This window comes from Rhinopithecus bieti, unplaced genomic scaffold (genome assembly GCF_001698545.2).
Source record: "Rhinopithecus bieti isolate Rb0 unplaced genomic scaffold, ASM169854v2 scaffold_15296, whole genome shotgun sequence".
Taxonomy (NCBI): Eukaryota; Metazoa; Chordata; class Mammalia; order Primates; family Cercopithecidae; genus Rhinopithecus; species Rhinopithecus bieti.
Genome location: NW_016809075.1, coordinates 2,326,645 through 2,343,658, shown reverse-complemented (window position 1 = coordinate 2,343,658; position 17,014 = coordinate 2,326,645). Strand labels below are relative to the sequence as shown.

The 17,014-nt window shown below is 44.1% G+C and overlaps 1 protein-coding gene across 1 annotated transcript in view; it reads right to left on the bottom strand.

Annotated features, from left to right (window-relative positions):
• The window catches only part of TMEM163 (transmembrane protein 163), a 274,865-nt gene extending 258,776 nt beyond the window's left edge, over nucleotides 1-16,089 (bottom strand). Inside the window, exon 1 of the mRNA XM_017888400.1 lies at nucleotides 16,026-16,089. Coding sequence (XP_017743889.1) covers nucleotides 16,026-16,089 — 64 coding nt within the window. The remainder of the gene's footprint in view (nucleotides 1-16,025) is intronic.
• Between the last annotated feature and the right edge of the window lie 925 nt (nucleotides 16,090-17,014).

The following is a 17,014-nucleotide window of genomic DNA, read 5'->3' as shown; positions in this document are numbered from 1 at the left end:
TGGCGGAGGCTGGGGCCGCGTTGTCGCCGCCGCGCTCCGCCCCTGGGGGCAGGTGCGGGCGGCAGGGACCCGCCCCGAGGCCCGGGCGCGGGAGCCGGAGCACCGAGGCGGACAAGAGGGAGGAACCCAGCGTGGGGACCCGCAGCGGGCCCCGGCAGAGCTTGGCTAGGGCGTAGCGGGGACCTGCCCCACCTGCGCCGCGGGATGGTGCCCAAAGGGGACCCCTCCCACTGGATTCCTCTGCGGTCCGCGAAGCCCGCGGCCGCGCGTGGGTTGCAGACAGCGCCCCTAATTTGGCATCTTTCTCTTCTGGAGCTGCACAGGCTTCAGAGGCTGTACAGGGTCTTCGCCTGGGCCGCCATTCTCACTACTCATCCAGGGAAAAAGGGTTCATCTGTCCCCAAGCCCGTCCTCTCCGTCCTTCTAGGAGCTTCAACACTCCTGCCAGTTTCTCCCTGGAGCGCCCATTTAGCCAAGGATGGGGTATCTTTAGGACAGCGGGCGCTCTAGAAGATGCTTGAACTCCGAGGCTTCCCCATTTCAACTCTTCCTGGGCCTTCGTCCCGTACAGTTCGCTCCCCTCTGCTCATCCTAAGTCTTGTGTGATCTTCGGAAATCCATGGAAGCCTGCCTCCTACGAGAAGTCTCCCCAACTCTGACCCCTGCAGCTCTTAATTCATTTTGTGCGGTGGGGCTGGTCTCACCAGTGAGAGTCCCCAGCAGGGCACACGCCAACTCTCTTGATGCCCACAGAGGAGCAAAAGAGGACCTGCTGTTTAATAAATTCAGCTTGGATTTGTTGGGGCTCAGAAAAGTATACTCCAACGTACGGCACTTTGGTATGCTAAGTTTGAACTATAAAACTAAACAGGCCTCTGAAGCCGCCTTAGAAACAAAGTCTCTGTCTCCCGCCTGACTTTCTCCCCACTAAGCAATTCATAGAAACCAGAATTCCTCTTCCCCACGGTGGTCATACAACCTAGAAATAGTACTCCAACCTCCCTGGTCCCCTGCCTTTCTGTGTAGGAGCTGGCCATGAAGAACTACTCAGACCTACTTTGTCTGATGGTAGATAGTAGATCCTCATTCCAGAAGAGGTCCTGCTCTGCACATGCTGCACAGAGAGGCCAAGAAGAATCTGAACAGGCCTCGCTGGGTTCACCCGTCAGTCTATTACCATTAGATCACACCTTTGTCCAATCACATTTCTATAGGGCTGTCCATTCTTCACTGAATCTAAGCATAAGAACAGGCAGTTTGGCCGGGCGCGGTGGCTCAAGCCTGTAATCCCAGCACTTTGGGAGGCCGAGACGGGCGGATCACGAGGTCAGGAGATCGAGACCATCCTGGCTAACACGGTGAAACCCCGTCTCTACTAAAACTACAAAAAACTAGCCGGGTGACGTAGCGGCGCCTGTAGTCCCAGCTACCCGGGAGGCTGAGGCAGGAGAATGGCGTGAACCCGGGAGATGGAGCTTGCAGTGAGCTGAGATCCGGCCACAGCACTCCAGCCTGGGGGACAGAGCGAGACTCCATCTCAAAAAAAATAAAAAAATAAAAACAGGCAGTTTTCCCTGAGTCTTTCTATCTTCATTTCTGAAGGCTCCTGTATCACATAAAACTTTGATTCAATAAATTTGTTACACTTTTCTCTTATTAACCTATCTTTTGTTATAAGCATGTTAGCGGTGCCCCTTATGGTGGGGAGGAAAGGTATCACACCTTTTCTGCCCCTACAGTTTCAATGGTATCAACATCCAAGCTCTAGAGTCTGGCTTTCAACTTTAGATTGATTCAGTCTCTGAATTTAATCTGGGTACTCCAAAATGTCAATTCCTCATTTAAAGGAGTCCCCCTCATTTCTTGAAGAGTCACCCTTTTCCTTTTTCATGTCTTCTTTGCTTGTGATTGAAATGAGAGTAGGATTTCAATGCCTTTGTGGTGCACTGGGAATATCACCAGAAATGGGGAGAGGGGTCTTATTTTATTTTGTTGCTGCTGTTATTATTGTTGTTGCTGAATTGGAATGAGAAGATCTGAGCTGACCTTGACCAACTCACTTTACCTTGTTGACCACTAATTTCTTCAACTACAAACTGAAAGAGTTGAACTAGGTCATTTCAAAGATCCCTTCCTGCTGCAAAGAAAAAGAAAAATGCTATCATTACTTGGATAAAGACAATGAAAATCTCTACCCATTAATCCTGGTTCTATCCTCTAAGATAGAACATCCTTCAGATATATTTGCGGAGTCATCTCCTCCACTTTTTCCCTCCAGTCTATCCCATTTAATCCCCCTGTCAATGGCTCTCAACTGGTTAGGGAGTCTAAGAACAAAAATACCCAAGCTTTGACTGCTAGAGATTCTGATATCATATTTAATGTAATCGTTCTGGGCTTGAGACCTTGGCATGGGTATTTTGTAGGGCCCTTCCCCATTCTAAGAGTCATCTGGGGGCTTAAAAAAATTATTCCTCCCTGGCTCTCTGAGATTCTGGTTCAATAGATCTGGGGTCTGGCTGGGAACCTTCCTTTAAACCCCTCTCGCCCCCCCACCCCCCGGCCTCCAACACACATTCTGATGTCAATTATTCTGCAACCACCCTTTGTGATTACTCTCCACAATATGGACCATCTAGCTCTGTGCCCTTCACACACACACACACACACACGCACACACACACACAGTCTGCAGCAGATTCTCACCAGAAGAGCTGGTGTCATTATTCTTTCCTCTGGTTCCTCAGTTGGTTCTGTAAGTCCAGCACATCTCAAAGGTGAGTGTGCCAATGAACACCCGCAATTCTTCTTAAAATGCTAATTCTAATTTAGTTGGTCTGGGATAGAGGCTGTCAACCTAAAAGGAAGAGGCTGAGGCACAAAACATAATTGAAAGAATTTGCTTGAGCCCAAATGAGGACAGCTACCCAGGACATTTCTAAGTTGCCTTGAGGAGTGCTCCTTTAGCCTCTGTTATAAGCAGGTTTTTAAAGGCGAAGGGAGCAAAGAGAGGACTGATATAAAGTTGTGTGACAGGTATCCTCATTGGTTTGCAGAGATAACTTGGGTTAGTGATTGGCTATAGATTGTTGAACTGTCGGGTAGGAGTTATGGTGTCCAGTGTATGGTCATTTTATGGCTACTTGGCATAAATTAGTCTAGAGCCCACATAGTCAGTGGCTTCCAGCAATCATTATTTCACTCAAGGTTGTCACTTGCTGCTGTTTCATTCCAGTAAATCTCTGGGGCTGATAATGTAAATGGGGCTTGCATTCCTCAGATTAAAAGTTTCTTTTCTTTTTTTTTTGTTTTCCACCAGGCTGAGATTCTGTTTCTAATAAACCTCCCGATGCTGCTGATGCTGCAGGTCTGAAGACCACACTTTGAGAAGCAAGGATCTAGGAGTTGTTTGTTATTCATGGAATAAATATATTTCCCATCATGTTCCAGCTGCCCTGATTAAACAAGCCACTATTGTCTTTTCCAGAAAGATTTCTCTGACTCCAGCTCCCCTCTGGGTGCTCCTTTTTCTAAAGTGTAATTGATTAATAATTCACCATTTATTTCATGTGTGGAGCAGGGATAGTGGTGCTTTCCTGATGTGCATTCCTTCCTCACACACACCTGCCTGGGTGTCAGGGATACAGTGTTCCCTCAAACAATCGCTGCTGATTAACTGGAAGATAACACTAGCTTACATTTCTGGAGGACATACCATGGTGCCAGGCACCTAGCTAAGTGTTTTACATGCATTGTCTCCCTCATTCAGCTACTGCTGTCCTCATTTCACAGATGAACAAACGCAGGCCCATCTGCCTTGTCGACCTCTGCCCACCACCATAATCCACAGGGGTACTGCCCCCTAGGCGACATTTTGGAAATTTGCAGGTACTTTCATTGGTCACAATGATGGCAGGAGGGGGCCACTGACATTTAGTTGGGGGTGGCCCCAGATGCAGGAGACTGTCTGTTTCCCACATGGCTTTCATATGTCAGACCTGACCTTTGCTTCCGTTAAAATGTGCATCTAATTACATTGGAACTTTAACTTTGTTTTACATATAAACACAAAATGTTTTTGCATCTTGTGAATACACACAGGACTTTCTGGAAATGCAACTACTGTATAAGTCTAGGAAGGGATGGTACTCTGTTTGCCAATTCAGAAAATCAGGACACAGAAGCCAGTTCCATTCATGGCATCTGTTTCAGCAATCAACACATATATGATGCCCACAGGCCTAGTAATTCCATATGTGTATACTTCTTCAGCTCCCGTTTCAAAATAACAGTAATATAAAGAAAAAGTGTAAAAAATATTCCAGAGTGCCTGTCTCTCTGTTCTTAAATTATAAATTGGTACAAATATCTGACTACTTATTTATGACCTCTGGTGTAGCTCTGAGTGAGCATTTAAATATTAATTATGTATTGCTTTACTTTTATTCCTCCTCTATTATAATGTAGATCATTATATTGATTTTTCAACTATGTGTATATACATTAGCCATGAATTCATTTCATAATCACAATAGTGAATAATCTAAAACAGTTGGGGCCAGGCACCATGGTTCACACCTGTAATCCCAGCACTTTGGGAGGCCAAGGCGAGAGGATAACTTGAGGCCAGGAGTTCAAGACCAGCCTGGTCAACATGGTGAAACCCTGTCTCTACCAAAAATGCAAAAATTAGCCAGGACTGGCGCCGGACACCTGTAATCCCAGCTACTCGGGAGGCTGAGGCAAGAGAATTGCTTAACCCAGGAGGCAGAGGCTGCAGTGAGCCAAGATTGTGCCACTGCACTCCAGCCTGGGCGACAGAGTGAGACTTCATCTCAAAAAATAAATAAGTCAGTAAATAAATAACCAAACAAAACAGTTGGTATAAAAAGGGAGACTGGACCATTACAACCAAGAAGATCCTGAGGAGACACAACCACTAGCTGAAATATGGCATTGTGGATGAGATCCTGGAACAGAAGAAGGACATTAGGTAAAAATCAAGGAATTCTGAATAAAGTATGGACCTCAGTTAGTAATGTCTCAGTTATAGTTTACTACTTGGAAAAACTGTGCACTCATGTGAGATGTTAGTAATGGGCACACTGGGTGCAAGGTACATGAAACTTTCTAATCTTCTCAACTTTATGCAAATATGAAACTGTTCTAAAAAAGGAAAGCTGAGGAGAGGCTTCAAGATGGCTGATTAGAAGCATTTCATGCCTGCCTCTTCCACTTAGTGTGTATAGACAGTCATACTTTGAATACACCATCCAAGAGAGAATGTCAGAATTCAACAGAGAACTAACAAGAACTACCGGAAAGCAGGTAAGAAGGGAGAGAGAGAGCCTGTCTGGAGGGGATGAACTGGAAGCAGGAGTAACTTCCCAAGGCACGGAAAGGAAGGATGAGTGACTTCCAGAGGCCCACATCCCTACCATGGAATCCTACAATCCTGCCACAAGAGAGTCCCTCAACCCTCCCAACTCCTGAAACTAACATAGGGAGCCGCAAGGAGATCATGGGATGGAACCATTCCAGGGAGGGAGCTCACATTGGGTGCCACACCCTTTCTGAGCCTAAGCAGCTATGGCAAGGTGCCATTTTCAGACCTAGCCTTTGGCAGACTACATACTGTCCTGCGGCCCAGCAATGCCAAGTCTGAGGCATTACAGAGACTCTGTTGCTGCTGGGACTGGGGAGCAAGCTGGAAGTTGTCCCACAGCCAGAGCTAAAAAGAAGCAAGGTGTAGGCAGCAGCTGTTGGTGCCAAGAAGTGAGTGCCACTGGGACAGAGACTGGGATGCAAGCAGGGTGTGGGTTGCTGCTTGGTCTTAGTCGCCAGCTGGGTGGGAGCTCCTACAGCCAGGAAGGGGCATAAACTACGAACAGGCTACTACTGCTGGAGTGGGGAACAAGCCCTACTGGAACTGAAGCCTGAGAGAGATGTGCTTTCCCTACCTTCTGGCCCAGGTTGTGACCACTGAGGATGATCCCACCCTCTCCAGTGGCAGGGCCTCAGTGCAGCCGCTGCCACCCTTTACCTGAGCACTCCACCTGTGGTCTGAGGATCACCATGCCCCTGCCACCCATGTCATCCAGGCTAGTCCTGAACTCCTGACCTCAAGTGATCTGCCCGCCTCAGCCTCCCAAACTGTTGTGACTACAGGTGTGAGCCACCATGCCCAGCTGCAGAAAAGATAACCATTGGGTACTGCACTTAATACCTGGATGGTGAAATAATCTGTACAACATCCCTGGTGACACGTGTTTACCTATGTAAAAAACCTTCACCTGTATCCCCAAGCCTAAAATAAAAGTTAAAAAAATAAAAAATAAAAGAAAGTAATATATGGGTAAGAGCACATGGTCATAACACCTGACAGCTGAAAGACTATAAGAAATCGAGTGGTATCTTTTTTGTTCTTATCTATTTTTTAACATTTTTAGTAAATGTCCCCAGAGCCCTAATTTCAGGAATATACATAGGAAAAAGAAGAAAGACCAAGAAGTCAAAGGAAACACATTAGACATAAGAGCCTCCACTGGGAATAAACGTCACAGTTCTCTCTGGTGGAGCCACTTGCTAAGGGTCATGAGTGTTCTAATGAAACTGCACGTAAGAAATCACATAGTCCTCATAGTCCTATAAATCAGATATGGTATTATTAGTATCCCTGTTGTAAAGATAAGGAAACTGAGTCTCACTCCTGAGGTCTGCTTTTATCTACTACCACGCACAGCCTCTATGGAAGAATCTACAGATGGCCAAGAGCATGGCTTCTGCACCTGATACAGCTCCATGAGATTTCAGGTTAAGGTATATAGTTACTTTACTTCGCTTCTTGTATGGACTCTGGAAAACCAAATATAAACATATTCATCTTTTGCATGTCTTGAAGAAACATAAGCAACACTCGAGAGCTAGGGTGTGGAACCCTTGCAGGCATGGACTCCAGGGCTGGGGCTGAGTGAGGACCTGTCCAGTACTGGAGTATCTGAGCTGGCTGCCAAGGTCAACTCTAACAGCATTTATAGGAAGGGCTCTAAGATCTTCACTCGGTAAGAGGGAAGTGTGTGTATGTTCACATGCCTGAAGGTGTGAATCTTAAATTTATTAACTCTCTTTATCATGGGAAAAAAAGTATAAACTTGAGATATGACTATAGAGCATTCGGAGAAATATCATGTTGATTATAGCATTATTAAGAGGCTTCATGTGGAAAATATACATACAAAAAGAACGTTTAAATGTCATTTCAGCCTTTAAGAGACTTGCAGTCTAAACAGAATAGCATAGTTCTGCATTACCAGCCTTTACTGTGCATTCTCATCAGCAGTGGGTCTCAACTTTACAATCACCAGGGACAGGGCAACAAACTCACCCTGATTGGCCCGAGATATTCCTGGTTTTAGCACTGAAAATTCCATGTCCTGGAAAATTCTCTCAGTCCCAGGGAAATTGAGACAGTTAGTCACCTTATCGGGATGCTTTAAAAAATCTTCATGTTCAAGCCAACCCACCCCTGATAAATGGCTCAGAATCTCTGGGGGTGGGACCCAGGCTTCAATGTTTCTGAAAGATCTCCAAGTGATTCCAGTGTACAGCAAAGTACAAGAAAGCCCTGCTCAAGGGCAGAGCTTCTTAACTTGAAAGTACACAAGAATCACCTAGCAATCTTGGTAAAATGCAGATTTTAATTCCGCAGGTCTGGAGTGGGGTCCAATTTTCTGCAGTTATAACAAGCTCCCTGGTGATGCCAGTGCTGCTGGTGTACAGACCAGCCTCTGAATGGCAAGGATCTGGAAAACACAAGCAGTATGTTTTGTTTCTACTTTGAAAGAATCTATAATAGAGTCAGGAAGAGAAGGATATCAGGACAAAATTAACAAAAGGGGGAAAATCAAATAAAATATAAGTAGCTAGTAATGCAGTAAGGAGAGGAAGCAGGTTCTAAGACACATTATTTTCTTGGATTCCTTACTACACTGACTACACATAGTGGGTATTTGACACATATAATCTAGAAATGCTTTATGGTGGTGAGTTCTAACACTGACTTACAAGGGTGGAAGGGCATCCCAGGAAAAGGCAATGGTGGGCATAAAAATAAGCTAAAATAAGCTAAAACTTTGTTAAGTGTACAAATCCACAGTTTTCTCTGAGTAATGCTTAATTGTGGGGGAAGAAAAGAATTTGGATGGGGCATATTGACGGAACTTCTGCGGTGACTGGGAGAGTTGTATTTCTTGATTTGGGTGGTACTTGCTTCATAACGATTTATTAAGCCATGCGTTTGATTTCTGTGATTTTTAGCATCTGTGATTTTACAATACTATTTTACAATATAAATATTTATTAAAATGTTTATCTGGAATGACCACATATATTGGGAGGGATAAGTCTGCTTTGGCTAAACAGTTTGTACTGAAACCGGTCAGAGGTTGCTAGGGGCTACTGACTATGCAGAACTAATGAGTCATCTCACTCAGCTCCATGGGAAATGTCAGAGATATGGAGGAGTAGGGGACTAAAAGGAATAAAGAACCAAGTCAGCTGAATCTGATATGGGAAAAGGGAGTTACATACGCTCAAAAAATTGTTTCATTTTCTTCTGCTCATATATCAAAAAAAATGATGGCATCTACTCTCCATGATTTTCTTCCTACCCCTCTGGCCTCTTGCCCCAGACCCACAAATCCAATTGTCCTTGAACATCTCCTGCTGAGTAAGCCCACTCGCCAAATTCAATATGTCCAAAAGCAGAATCCCAAAATCTATACATCTTCAGCCTCCCTTTATTGGAGAATTTCAGCACCATCCACCATATCATCTCAAGCCAGGATCGGAGAAATACCTCCCCTTGACTTCACTCTTCCTCACACCTTGAAAGCGGCAGGTGACCAACCTCTGATCATTCCACCTTCTTGCCACCCCTTAGATCATTGCCTCCTGAAACACCACCCACAAAGGGGCTCCGATTTTTCCCTCTCTCTCTCTATTGATACTCTATGCATACTTCCATTGCAGCCCTTACAACACTGTATTTCTCTAATTTTGTTAATATACCAATTTCTTTCTGCATGATGGAAAATGTCTTGAGGCAAGAACAGTTTATTCATCTTAGTGTTTCAGGCATCTACCAGAATGCAGGCAGAGTGTAAGTGCCCAGAAAAAAGAAAAGGTTGTTGAAGGAACAAATGAGTAAATGCTTAGTTACTCTCTTCAAGCCTTAGATAATTGAGCTGACCAGGTCATTTGTGACTGACTTCACATCCAGCCACTGAAGCAGTTCCCAGAGATTGCCTCTTCCTCCTAGGCCTCCTCCCTTCCCCCTCCATCAGTAGAAAACTAAAGAGAAACCTATGGTCTAGCTTTGAAACTGCTAAGATGGGCGAACTTTCAGGGAAAAAAAAATGTAACTTTATATCATCCCCCTAAAGATGACGGACAACCTTCCCTTCCCATCTCGTATGTACAGTGTGGCAGATGCTGTTGAGATTACATGATTTCAAACCTGACACATGTTTTAACCCCTCTCTAAAAGCCTGCAATATTTTATATAAACATTTTATTAAAGTTTAACACACATGTAAGAGGGCACACAAATCTTAAGGTTATACTCAACAAATGTTCACCAGGTGAACACACACAGAAACATTTCCATAAACAGAGTATGATCCGTACCTCTAGAGCGTCTCCTTTGGTCCCCTCCATGCACTAACCCCACCCCGCCTAAGACTAGACGAAAATATTTCCAAATTTGCTTTGGCACAAACTATTTTGTGAAAAGTTTCTGTATTTTACTCTCCATTTATTTTTAAAAGTTTTTAATTCTAAAAGAAAGCAACGTATGCTCACTGTAAAAAGTTAAAACTTAACAGAAGTACAAAATTGTAGAAAGCGAGAGTTTCCCTATCAACCCTCTGCTCACCCCCCACTTCCACCACCACCATTCCCAAGGTTAAAAACTTGTAACAGTTTGGGGTATTTATCAGTTCAAACTATGTTACCAGTAAGGAAAAGCTCAATTCAAAGTGGACAAAACAGTAAAACAATGTATTGCCTCTCATAATTTACTTAATCATTTTCTGAGTGAATGAACATTTGTTTCCAATGTTTTGCTATTACAAACAATGCCACATTGACCATTTCATTTTGAACACTTTAAACAGAAAATGTAAAGAGATCTTGAAAGTCCAGAGTTTGGGCAGGCTTTGGGATATGTTTAATTCAGTCACTCAACTATGTCATCAAAGACTCCGTTTCTATCTCCTTGCTCTGCTTCCAAGACATCAGCTGCATCCTGAGGCTGGCTCACTTCAGGTTGTATCCCAGCTGACAACAGGGCTACGTATTTTATCAGAGAGAAGTGGGTAGGGAGGGAAAGAAAAGGAAGAGAGGGAAGAGAGAGAAACTCAACAACGGTGGAGTGAAGGTCCTAGGCTTCATTCTGAGTGGATCAAATTTGGTTATATGCCTACTTACAAGCCAATCATTAAAGTCTGGGGAATGTCAAGTAATAATTGGAACAGTTCCCATTCCTGAATCAATCTCTGTGGCAAAAAGGATGGGATTATCCTAATTGATTCCAACAATAGGACCAACCTCTGAAGAATGAGGGGTTAGTTCCACCCAAACCAAATAAATGGCTAGTACCTGATGAGGTATAGTTGGAATGGAGACTGGGAAGGCCACCATATTATTCATTGCTGTAAATATCCTTTGAGGCCATTTTTTGCATATATATATATATATACACACACACACATAGTTAATTTTTAACTATAATAGAATCACACTATTCTGCAACTCACACTATTCTGCACCTTTATATACATATAAATCTACCTCACCTTTTATAGGTGCAAGATACTCCATCGTATGAGTGAACAATAATTTATTTAACTATTTCCCTAACTGACGAACATTTACATTGTTTTAAATATATCTTCTGCAAAAATTCTACATTGACCATTTCATTCTGAACAAGATCTTAAACAGAAAATGTAAAGTAATTTTTGGAAGAGATACAGTCATCCCTTGGTACTGGGGGATTGGTTCCAGGACCCTCGTGGATACCAAAATCCATGGAAGCCCAGTCCATTCCCCTGCCTGCAAGCTCAAATTGACTTAAACACATGCAAGCTCTTTGTCAGAACGTCACCTGGAGGCAATTTAGAGCTTTAATACAAAATATTTAATATGGAGAATTTTCCATGAAATAACTTATCTATTGCATTCAACTGTAAAAACGGTTCTTTCTTTACTCTTTGCTGTAATATTTTACTTGTAGTTTTTATTATAACTTTTTTCCCTTTTCCTCATCTTCCTGACAGAGAATCAACTGAGTCCCTGAAGGAAGTGCCCCAGTGGCCTCTTCCGTCCTGTCGGAGGCTTCCTGAAGACCTGCGTTCTCACCTGCCCTTGGTGGAAACCTTCTATTCCTCTGATCTATTTTCCTGTGGGTGTCAGGGCCCATATGTCTCGATCTCCCTTTCCAGCTCTAAGATATCAGTTATGGGCTGCATTGTGTCTCCACAAAATTCATATGTTGAAGCTGATATGATTTGGATCTTTGTCCCTGCCCAAATCCCATGTTGAACGGTTATATTCAATGTTGGAGGCAGGGCCTGGAGGGAGGTGATCGGATCATGGGGGTGGATTCCTTATGAATGGTTTAGCACCATTCCCTTTGTGATTAGTTCTCATGAGATTCGGTTGTTTAAAAATGTGTGGCACCTCCCTCCTCTCTCTCTTGCTCCTGCTCCAGCCATGCAATGTGTGCTTTCCCTTTGCCTTCTGCCATGATTGAAAGTTTCCTGAGGCCCCCCCAGAAGCCAAGCAGATGCCGTCATGCTTCCCGTACAGCCTTCAGAACCGTGTGCCAATTAAAACTCTTCCCTTTATAAACTACCAAGTCTCGGGTATTTCTTTATAGCAGTGTGAGAATGGACTAATACAAAGCCCTAACCCCCAGTACATCAAAATGTGACTGTATTTGGAGATAGGGCCTGTAAAGAGATAATCAAGGTGAAACAAGGTCACTAGGGTGGGCTCTTGTGACTGGTATCTTTATAAGAAGAGATGAGGACACAGACACCCACAGAGGGAAGACCTTGTGAAAACACAGGGAGGAACAGCCACCCACAAGCCAAAGGAATGGCCTTAGAAGGAAGCAATCCTGTGGATACCTTGATCTTGGACTTCCAGCATCCAGAACTGAGGGAAAATAAATTCCTGTTGTTTAAGCCCCCGGTGCGTGGTGTTTGCTATGGCAGCCCTAGTAGACTAATAAAGTGCTCAAGCCCAAGTGTGCTATGGAAACCCCTGAATGGTCCAGAAGGAGCCTCCTTGCTCCTTGCTTGTTCCATTGCTGTCTGGGTGGCTCCTAGGCCCCTTCTTCCCTGTGTCTTCCTGACCTCTGATGGGTGTTCCCTCCAGTTCTGCTCCTCCCAGGTTCTGCCCACCAGTCCGCTTAGAGTTGGTGCTTACTTCCTTTATTTGGTGCCTGTAGATGAATGGTTTTCCAACCCTGCAGGGCTTAAGGCTCACTGCTTTGTGAATTCAGATTCCCAGACCATGGCTCCAGAGATGCAGACTCACTAGTTCAGTGATGGGGCTGGGAAACCTGCACTTTTAACAAACACTCTCAGGTAGTTCTGAGGGAAATGACCACACTTTGAGAAACACCACTGAAGATATGTCCTCTTTCCTGTTTCTCTCACCCGGTGGCCTGCCACCTTGACTGCACGTGAGATTCACCTGGGGAGCTCTTTAGAACACCCATGCCCAAGCCCACCTTAGATATTCTGGGTTAATTAGTCTGGGATGAGGCCTGGGCATAGGTATTTTTTTCCCATAGGTAATTGGGGTACAGGTGGTGTTTGGTTGTGTGTGTGTGTGTATATATATGTGTGTGTGTGTGTATATATATATTAAAATATATATATACACATATATATATCAAAATAAATATATACACACACATATATATATATTTTTTGAGACGGAGTCTTGCTCTGTCACCCAGGCTGGAGTGCAGTGGTGCGATCTTGGCTCACTGCAAGCTCCACCTCCCAGGTTCATGCCATTCTCCTGCCTCAGCCTCCCGAGTAGCTGGGACTACAGGCGCCCGCCACCACGCCCGGCTAATTTTTTGTATTTTTTAGTAGAGACTGGGTTTCACTGTGTTAGCCAGGATGGTCTCGATCTCCTGATCTTGTGATCTGCCCACCTCTGCCTCCCAAAATGCTGGGATTACAGGCATGAGCTACCGCACCCGGCCATGAGTAAGTTCTTTAGTGGTGATTTGTGCAATTTTGGTGCACCCATAACCCGAGTAGTACACACTGCGCCCTATTTGTAGTCTTTTATCCCTTGCCCCTCCCACCCTTCCCCAAAGTCCCCAAAGTCCGTTGTATCATTCTTACGCCTTTGCATCCTCATAGCTTAGCTCCCACATATCAGTGAGAACATACCATGTTTGGTTTTCCATTCCTGAGTTACTTCACTTAGAATAATAGTCTCCAATCTCATCCAGGTTGCTGCAAATGCCATTAATTCATTCCTTTTTATGGCTGAGTAGTATTCCATCATGTATGTATAACATAGTTTCTTTATCCACTCATTGATTGATGGGCACTTGGGTTGGTTCTACAATTTTGCCATTGCGAACTGTGCTGCTATAAACATACATATGCAACTATCTTTTTCGTATAATGACTTATTTTCCTCTGGGTAGATACCCAGTAGTGGGACTGCTGGATCAAATGGTAGTTCTATTTTTAGTTCTTTAAGGAATCTCCACACTGTTTTTCATAATGGCTGTACTAGTTTACATTCCCACCAGCAGCGTAGACGTGTTCCTTGGTCACCACATCCGTGCCAACATCTACAGTTTTTTTAATTTTTTGATTATGGCCGTTCTTGCAGGAGTAAGGTGGTATTGCATTATGCTTTTGATTTGCATTTCCCTCATCATTAGTGACATTGAGCATTTTTTCATATGTTTGTTGGCCGTATGTATGTCTCCTTTTGAGAACTGTCTATTCATGTCTTTAGCCCACTTTTTGATGGGATTGTTTGTTTTATTCTTACTGATTTGTTTGAGCTTGTTGTAGATACTGGATATTATTCTTTTGTCAGATGTGTAGACTGTGAAGGCTTTCTCCCACTCTGTGGGTTGTCTGCTTACTCCGCTTACTGTTCCTTTTGCTGTGCAAATGCTCTTTAGTTTAAATAAATCCTAGCTATTTACCTTTGTTTTAATTGCATTTGCTTTTGGGTTCTTGGTCATAAAATCCTTGACTAACCCAATGTCTAGAAGGGGTTTTCCAATGTTATCTTCTAGAATTTTTATAGGTTTGGGTCTTAGATTTAAGCCCTTAATCCATCTTGAGTTCATTTTTGAATAAGGTGAGAGATGAGGACCCAGTTTCATTCTCCCACGTGTGGCTATCCAATTATCCCAGCACCACTTGTTGAAAAGGGTGTTCTTTGCCTACCTTATATTTTTGTTTGCTTTGTCAAAGATCAGTTTGCTGTAAGTATTTGGGTTTATTTCAGGGTTCTCTATTTTGTTCCATTGGTCTATGTGCCTATTTTTATACCAGTACCATGTTGTTTTGTTGACTATGGTCTTATAGTATAGTTTGAAATCAGGTAGTGTGATGCCTCCAGATTTGTTCTTTTTGCTTAGTCTTGCTTTGGCTGTGTGAGCTCCGTTTTGGCTCCAGATGAATTTTAGAATTGTTCTTTCTAATTCTATGAAGAATGATGGTAGTGTTTTGATGCTGATCGCCTTGAATTTGTAGATTGCTTTTGGCAGTATAGCCATTTTCACAATATTGAGTCTACCTATCCATAAGCATGGGATAAGTTTCCATGTGTTTGCTTCGTCTATTATTTCTTTCAGCAGTGTTTCATAGTTTTCCCTGTAGAGGTCTTTCACCTCCTCGGTTAGGTATATTTCCAAGTATTTTATTTTATTTTTGCAGCTGTTGTAAAAAGAGTTGAGTTCTTGATCTGATTCTCTGCTTGGTCACTGTCAGTTTATGGAACAGCTACTGATTTGTGTACATTAATCTTGTGTCCGGAAGCTTTGCTGAATTCTTTTATCAGTTCTAGGAGCTTTCTGGAGGAGTCTCTAGGGTTTTCGAGGTAAATGATTATATCATCAGCAAAGTGACTGTTTGACTTCCTCTTTACCAATGTGGATGGCCTTTATTTCTTTCTCTTGTCTGACTGCTCTGGCTAGGGCTTCCAGTACTATGTTGAAGAGGAATGGTGAGAGTGAGCATCCTTGTCTTGTTCCAGTTTCCAGAGGAAATATTTTCAACTCCTTCTCATTCAGTATTATGTTGGCTGTGGATTTGTCATAGATGGCTTTTATTACATTGAGGTATGTCTGATTTTGCTAAGAGTTTTAATCATAAAGGGATGCTGGATTTTGTTGAATGGGGCACGGGTATTGTATTTTTAATTTATCCAGGTAATTCTGACATGCAACCAAATGGGAACCACCAGTCCAGCCTGTTGCCGTATTCACGGAGCAGCCTGTCATCATTTCTCACCTGAACTGAGCAAGAGCCTCCCACTGGCTCTGCTTCCCCGAGCAGCGCTCTCTGCCCCACTCCTTCTCCACAATGCAGTCAAAGTAATAAAACACAAGCTTAGTCGTTTCTTTTCCCTGCTAAAACTCCACCAATAGCTCCTCATTATCGCAGGCTAATGTTTACAAGTTCCCTAGCCTAGCATACAAAGCCACCCATGTTCTGGCCTCTTAGGGCCTCTGCACCTTTCTGTCTACTGGTCCCCTTCTCGTGACTGTACCCATCTTATTCTCAGTCTCCCTGCGTCCTATTACAGTACCCAGCATGTGCACGATAGAGCATGGTGAACGTCTGTTGAATGGATGAATAAATGGATACCTGGCCTCTCCCACCTGTGCCCTTGCCCAGCGCCTGCTGTCTGGTTACCATTTACAAATGAGCTTGGCTCCCTCAGTTCTGGTGTTTCCTTACCTCCATGTTCCATGTCTACTTCAATCCCAGAGTAACTGTTTATACCAGAGCTCGTGCAGCCCATAATTAGGGCGAGAACAAGTGAGAGACTCATAGCTACTCTGGGCCCAGCACTTCCCATTCTTTAACCCTAACGGTAGCAACAAGTATTTGCTACCAGTACATAATGGTGTATTTGCTACACGGTAGATAACAAGTATTTGCCACGGTAGATAACAAGTCATTATTATCACCTTCATCTTACAGCTAAGAAAACTGAGGCTCTGAGAGGTTGAAAGTGACTTTCCCAAGGTCACACAGCTAGGGGGTGACTGAGCCAAAACTGGAATCACAGAATCTGACTCCATGAGCTCCAGCCTTTCCTGCTGGGCCCTGTGCTCAGCCATTAAAAGAGACAGGAGCTTGGTGAGTGGCTGCTTTGTGTTCTTTTGTGCGATGGTGAGTCCATGTGCGCACAGCAGGGGACACAGGAGAGGCTCAGGAAAACAAAGTTTATTATACTCACAGGTCCTAGAGACAGGAAACATGGTATGCCTTGCAGGGCCACCGGGGAAGACACCAGGGTGGTCAGGAGCCAGAAGACAAGAGTGAGGGCAAGGTTTAAACCACAGCCTTCCTTGGTGTTTCTGTGGAAAAGCAAGGTGGGGCAGGGTGAACAGTTTAGGATTGGCTGGTTTGAATAATTTCAGCAGGCTCTAGGCTACAGGGGTGGTCCCTAGTTGCCTGGCGCCTGGCCCCGGGGTGATGAATGCAGACAGACATTGTCTCCTGGGGTGTATGGGTCAGATAAGGAAGGGCTCTGATTGGTTAGTTTGCTAATCAAATGCTCTAGGGCCAGGCGTAGTAATCCCAGCACTTTGGGAGGCCAAGGTAGGAGAGTCACTTGAGCCTAGGAGTTTGAAACCAGCCTGGGCAGCAGGGTGAGACCCTGTTCCTACCCCAATTTTTGTTTTAATTTGCTGGGTGTAGCGGTGCATGCCTGTGGCCCC